Source organism: Castanea sativa, chromosome 1, assembly GCF_040712315.1.
Source record: "Castanea sativa cultivar Marrone di Chiusa Pesio chromosome 1, ASM4071231v1".
NCBI classification, from domain to species: Eukaryota; Viridiplantae; Streptophyta; class Magnoliopsida; order Fagales; family Fagaceae; genus Castanea; species Castanea sativa.
Window position 1 is genome coordinate 8,021,438 of NC_134013.1, and position 7,025 is coordinate 8,028,462.

General features: G+C 40.9%; 1 protein-coding gene across 1 annotated transcript; it reads left to right on the forward strand.

The window, feature by feature from the left end:
• The first annotated feature begins 2,989 nt into the window (after window positions 1-2,989).
• LOC142643020 (uncharacterized) lies at window positions 2,990-3,544 on the forward strand. Its single transcript, XM_075817574.1, has 2 exons — window positions 2,990-3,220; window positions 3,311-3,544. Exons 1-2 carry the CDS (start codon window positions 2,990-2,992, stop codon window positions 3,542-3,544), a joined length of 465 nt encoding a protein of 154 aa, XP_075673689.1.
• The last annotated feature ends 3,481 nt before the right edge of the window (window positions 3,545-7,025 follow it).

Here is a 7,025-nt window from a genome sequence, read left to right on the forward strand (position 1 = left end):
ACAAGCTTGAAATGAACTGATAATCCCCACACTACTTTTCATTTGCCCTTGAGAATTAATGATAATGTGTTAATAAAGATAAATATGTTTGGTGCTAAACTTTCACATTTGTTGTAAGTGGAAGAGGATACCATTTTTTCTAACCTTTAATCAAAATAAAATAATACTGTTTTGGGAGCATGATACATTATTTTGCGTTCATATTATATAAATTTGATCCATATATAAGGGGGAAAAACTCTTTCACAAAGTGTGTAAATATGTTTTTATAAACTGAAAACGTTAGCCAATGTGCCTGCGGTTGCCCTAGAGATAAATTTGAAAAGAGACCGCGAATAGTTCCTGTATGACATACGGCAAGGGGCCCATTTCCTCGAGCCCAAACTTGAATGGGCCCATGAACAGTTCTTGGCTATAGGCCCTCCATTTCATGGACAACCATTAAGCGGGCCAATAGCATTAACTCCCCATTTGAGAGTTCAGTGAACGGCAATGCGGTCTCCTTAATCAATAGGTGCACCAATGATGTTCGGTTGTATCTTGGCAGATTAGGAGTGCCTTAGGGGACTCCGATGCCGAGAAACCTTTGGCGGCGGATACCAATCCCAACGTCTCAGTTCCTATTACCAACAAGGCCTGCTTTTGTAAGTAATAATCAAATTGGGCCCCACCTGCATAAGTGATATCAGAAGGCAATCATGACCTAATCCACTATCCTTAAGCTATAAATACATGGAGTAAAGGAGAATTAAAGGGTTGGAGAATTAGGGGGTAAGATTGGGTGAATAACTGAGCACACGAGAGAGAGAGAGAGAGAGAGAGAGAGAGAGAGAGAGCTTTGGGAGAGAAGGGGAGAGAAAGGGAAGTTGGTACTTGTGTAGAGCCTTTCATTGAACCCGTTCAGGAGTCACCCATTGTAGGGTGCTTAAAACCCACTAAATAAGTAAATTGTGAGCCTAGGTATCAGGCCCAGTCTGGTGTGGGATATTGGGCATGTACAATTCCAATAATTGCAAATTTCAATTTAATGGACGAAGTAAATTGCTCAACTACCCAAGAAGAGTAGCTAAGAATCTTGCAAAAGTGGAGCAAATGATAAGTAGAATGAGGTGCTGTAGAAAGTTAATAGTTCCTATCATTTTTAAAACTTTTGAGTGGGTACAAACACCTAACTTAAGCAGAATCTTTTTAGCTAACTTTTACATTTATCTACAGTACTTTTAGCAAAAAGTTTTCAACTTCAACAAAATAAGCGGATCCTAAACGAACCCTTAACGGACAAAAAAAATTGCTCAACTACCTAAAAAGAGTAGCTGAGAATCTGCAAAAGTGGAGCAGATGATAAGTAGAATGAGGTGGTTATTCTTAAGCAGAAAGTTAATAGTTCCTATCCGTGGGGATAAAAGACCTAAGATACCTTTTTGGGCCATGGGCTTGGTCCGAGGACGCTTACTTGTCCGAGGACGGGTTAATGGTAATAATGATATCAAACTTAAAGGCCCACGAGCAAACTGTTGCAAAAAAGGTTAGTGGAAGTAGTCCGAGGAGGAGTATCTCCTCGGCTAAGTGAAGTGAAGGTCAGATAGTACGCCATGTTGACTAGGATGGTGTTTTAGAAGGTCTTGTGGATGAATATATGTTTTATAAAGGCACAGAGAGGATGAGCGGATGAGAAATATCTTAGAGAAAGCTACTACCACCACCGCATTGAATGCTTTGTACCAAAGTCTCTGGCCGCATTAATGAGGAAGTGATATCTGAACAGTGATTTTCAGCCTAACAACTATTACTTAAAGATTTCAGAAAGGTGCTGGTGGGACAAGTATGCATGTTAGTTTCCTAGATGTACACGTGGAGAGCAAGAATGAAGGGGAGGAGGTATAAGAAGGAGGGATGTCCCGGAGAAAAAGGGGAGGAAAAGAGGAAAAGAAAAAGAGAAAGGGGAAAGGAAAAGAGGAAAAGAAAAAGAGAAAGGGGAAAGGAAAAGAGGAAAAGAGGAAAAGAAAAAGAGAAAGGGGAAAGGAAAAGAGGAAAAGAAAAAGAGAAAGAGAAAGAGAAAAAACTGTAGACTAATTATCTGTACTCAATCTTTAAGAGATAAGAAATATAAGAATACACCCCTCAGCTTTGGTCCAAGGACAATTTTCTTTATACGATCTAACCCATCATTACCATTTTGTAATTTTGGGCCATTGTTGTGACCGTTTTAGCTCATTAGAAATAAAATTTTAGACCTACTCTCTGTAAATTTATTGTATCGGGCTTTTTGAGCCTATACCCTTCCTTTTTTTTGGACTTAGGTACGAATTGCGTCCTTACAATTTGCGCCGTCTGTGGGAATCTTTGGTTTTTAGTGAGTTTGAGGTTTGGTTATGACAAATTTAGGTCCACACCAAGTAAAGTCTAGGGCGTCCCAACGTCAGGATGACTTCCTCAATCTTGAACAAGGTAGAGACTGGAAGGGAAGTGTACATACCACCCATACTAGCAGGATTCAGTCATGAGGTGGAAGAAAAGTCTCCCATGAGGAGAATGCCAGGGCCATGTAGTTGGAGATTAACTGTTTGCAGAGAAAGTTACGTCACGAACGACGGAGGCGGACTCAGTCCATCTTTGACTTTTCTTCTGCTGAGAATGAGAATGAGAATGAGGAGCACAACTATAGGCCAAGGTCAAGAACTCCCCCTAGTGAGTCTTACTCGTATGAAGAGAGTAGCCCCCATAACTGCAGGAATAGGAATTCGTACAGCAGGGGCCTGGGAACTGATGTTATGAGTATGGCACTAAATCAAATTTCTAAGTCACCCTTCACACGTAAGATTGAAGGGGAAAACTTCATCGGCGTTTCACTCAGCCAACATTCACCATATATAATGGTCGAACTGACCCTGTGGAACACGTAAGCCATTTCAACTAGAGGATGGTTGTGCACTCCAAGAATGAGGCATTGATGTGCAAGGTTTTCCTATCCTACTTAGGGCCTGTCACGATGGGGTGGTTTGATGGCCTGGGATCAGGATCTATTGATTCCTTTAAGGAACTCACCTGGGCGTTTGGATCTCGCTTCATTACATGCAGTAGAGTCCTTTGGCCTTTGGATTCTTTGTTGTCTATGGCCATGCGAGAGGGTGAAACCTTAAAGACGTACACAGATAGATATTGGGAGATGCTCAATGAGATTGATAAGGATTTTGATGATGTGTACATTAGAAATTTCAAGGTCAGCTTATGAGCCGAGCATGGTTTGAGGAAGTCCTTAACTGGGAAACCAGTTAGTAGTGTGCACCAACTCATGGACTGGACTGATAAGTATAAGCGAGTTGAGGAGAACCAGCAGTTAGGTAAAGGAAAGGTGAAGGTGGTCTCTCAAGATAGGAGGGACTTTAGGTCGGACAAATATAACTATAATTGTTCTCTGCGAGATTTCACCAAGCAGACTAGGGCTGGAATTGTGCCACAAGCCGTCAACACGGTGTTCCGAGAACCAATTCATCAGATTTTGGAGAAGATTAAGAATGAACCATACTTCAAATGGCCTAACTAAATGAGTGGAGACCCCACCAGACGTTACCAGAATCTTCATTGTTAATATCATTAGGAGCAAGGACATACCACCGAGAATTACAGAAACTTATGGTATCATTTAGAGCAATTGGTTAGAGATGGAAGGTTAAAACAGTTCTTATATAGGCCCAATGGGTAAACTGATCATACGGGTCCTAGTACTCAAGAAAACATATTTTCAAGGCCTCCATTGGGCACCATTAATGTCATTTTCATGGCTCCTAGGAGGATGGGTTCTTGTCCCTCCCGGGAAATGACTGTGGTTCGACCATTACCTAAGAACTCTAATCATGAGTCGAAGAGGGATAAGGTTGCACTACAACTGGCATTGAGTTTCTCAAAGAAAAATAAGTTTGGAACTATACAACCACACAATGATGCTCTAGTGGTCACGCTCACGATAGGGGGGTATGACATGAGGCCTGTGATGGTGGATCAAGGTTGTGGGGCAAAAATAATGTACCCCGACTTGTATAAAGGCTTAGGTTTAAAAACAGAGGATTTGACTAGTTATGATTCACCTCTAGTAGGTTTCGATGGGAAAATGGTTATATCAATGGGGTAAGTCAGGTTGCCAGTACAAACGGGGTCAAAAGTTGTAGAGGTCAGCTTCATAGTGGTGGATGCATATTCTCCATACACAGCCATTGTGGTGAGACCTTGATTTCATGCCATGGGGGCTATCCTTTCTACTTTGCATTGAAGGGGAAATATTCATCTAGGGACCGAGTTAAAGAATTCATTTAAAGTTAGTCTATGGTGAGGCAGTGTATGGTGGCTGCAGTTAGACATCAGGCTGAGGGTGGGTCCTCAGCATCAAAAGAGCATGGTTTGTAGCAATTAAAGGAGCCGGTGTTGTCAGGGGGTTTACTAGTAGAAGCAGAATGTGAAGCCTTAGAGCTATAGGCAATAATAAAGAGAAGTATTTTTAGGTAGGCGCTCAGTTGCCTCCTCAGGAGAAAGAGGAATTGGTGAAGTTCTTTAAGGGAAACCTTGATGTTTTTTCTTGGAATGCTTATGAGGCACCTGAGGTGGATCTGAGCTTCATTTGTCATCATTTAAATGTCTACCCCGTTATTGTACAAAGAAAAGCAACCACCTCAACGATCATCTAAGGAACATTCTACAGCTGTCAAAGAAGAAATAATTAAGCTCAAGCAGGCAAGAGTTATCAAAGAGGTATTTTATCCTGATTGGTTGGCAAAAACGGTGGGGGTTAAAATGAAGAATGGAAAGTGGTGAGTATGTGTGGATTTTACTGATTTGAATAAAGCATGTCCCAAAGATCCTTTCCCCATACCTCGCATTGATCAATTGGTGGATGCCACGGTTAAGCACCCTCGGATGAGTTTTTTGGATGCTTTTCAAGGTTATCACCAAATACCTTTTGCTCTAGATGATCAAGAGAAAATAGCCTTCGTTACCCCTATAGGGAACTATCATTATAAGGTAATGTCTTTCAGTTTGAAAAATGCAGGGGCTACCTACCAAAAAATGATGACTAGAATGTTCGATCACAATTGGGAAAGAGTATTGAAGTTTACTTGGATGACATGATGGTAAAGAGTAAGGTGGTGTCCGAGCATGTTGGGAATCTTGGAAACGCCTTCAAGACACTAAGGAAACATAAATTGTGCCTAAATGCTTCCAAATGCTATTTTAGTGGAGGATTTATGTGTGCCTACTAGGATGAATGTAGATATAGTATGTGTTCATCAGATTAAGGTAAGGCCTAGTTGGATGGACCCTGTTGTGTTGTATCTTAAGGAGAATATTGTACCTATGGAAAAATCTGAAGCTAACAAGGTACGTAGGTAAGTTCCTCGGTTTTGGCCGTTCAAGGATCAAAAGTTATACAAGCACTCATTTTCTGGACTATATCTGCTGTGTATACATCCTGAAGCAACGAAATTACTTCTAGAAGAATTGCATGAGGGGATATGTGGAAGCCATACAGGGGCAAGATCCTTGTCTCACAGAGCTCTTACTCAAGGATATTGGTGGCCTAATATGTAGAAAGAAGCACTAGAATATGTAAAGAAGTGTGATCAATGTCAGAGGTTTGCTCCCAACATTCATCAACTAGGGGGAGTTCTCAATCCTCTATCCAGTCCTTGGCCTTTTGCTTAATGGGACTTGGATATTGTAGGACCCTTCCCCAAGGCAGCCGAGAATAAGAGATTTTTGCTGGTCAACACAGATTACTTCACAAAATGGGTCGAGGCCGAGCCACTATCAAATATTAGGGATTTGGATATAAGAAGAATTGTTTGGAAAAATATTGTCACTTGATTTGGAATTCCTCATACCCTTATCTCAGATAATGACATTCAATTTGATAGTAAGGCCTTTAGAAGATACTGCTGCGAGCTGGGTATTACAAACAGATATTCCACTCCGGCTTATCCACAAGAGAATGGACAGGCCGAGGCTGTTAATAAGGTGATAGTTAAGAAATGGTTGGATGATGCTAAGGGGAGATGGGTGCTGCCACATGTCCTTTGGACCTATAGGACTACACCCTGTAGGTCCACAGGAAAGACCTCTTTTTCAATGGCTTCTGGGACCGAGGCAGTTATTCCTCTAGAGACAGGTTTCCCAACATTGAGGACGAGCTCTTTTAGTCCGAGCAACAATGACAGATTGTTAGAAAAAAGTCTGGACTTAGTTGAAGAACGAAGGAAAAATGCTATGGTTCAGTTAGCATACTATCAGCACAAGGTTAAACAAGGTTATGATTCGAACATGAAGCTAAGACCACTGGCGCCAGGGAACCTGGTGTTAAGGAAATTTTTGGGTATGGCGAAAAATCGAGCTTGGGGAAAACTAGGGTCAAATTGGGAAGGGTCATATTGCATCACCTTAGTAGCTAGAATAAGGGCATATTATCTTGAAGATCTGGATGAAAATGTTGTACTAAATCCCTGGAATGTAAATAACATGCGAAGGTATTATTATTAATGAAATATTTTCCAATTCTATATAGCCTATTATTTTATGCGTTACATTTATTATTTCTCTAAGAATCAAACAAAACTTTGGCTATGTATGGCTCCTTGGACCACATACCTTGAAAAAATTGATATCTTCCATTATTTCTCTCAGAATCAAACAGAACCTTAGCTATGCTTGTCTCCTCGGACTACATATCTTGGGAAAATCAATATCTTCCATTATTTCTCTAAGAATCAAACAGAACATTGGCTGCGCTTGGCTCCTCAGACCACATACCTTGGGAAAATTAATATCTTCCATTTTTTCTCTAAGAATTAAATAGAATCTTGGATGTGTCTGGCTTCTCGGACCACATACCTTGGGAAAATTGATATCTTCCATTATTTCTCTAAGAATCAGACAGAACATTGGTTGTGCTTGGCTCCTCGGACCACATACCTTGGGAAAATTGATATCTTCCATTATTTCTCTAAGAATCAAACGGAACCTTGTCTATGTCTAGCTCC

Coding starts and splice junctions, on each gene's coding strand:
- LOC142643020 (XM_075817574.1), top strand. CDS start 2,990: ATGGGGTGGTTTGATGGCCTGGGATCAGGATCTATTGATTCCTTTAAG. Junction 3,221..3,310: donor TGTACATTAGAAATTTCAAG/GTCAGCTTATGA, acceptor TGGACTGATAAG/TATAAGCGAGTTGAGGAGAA.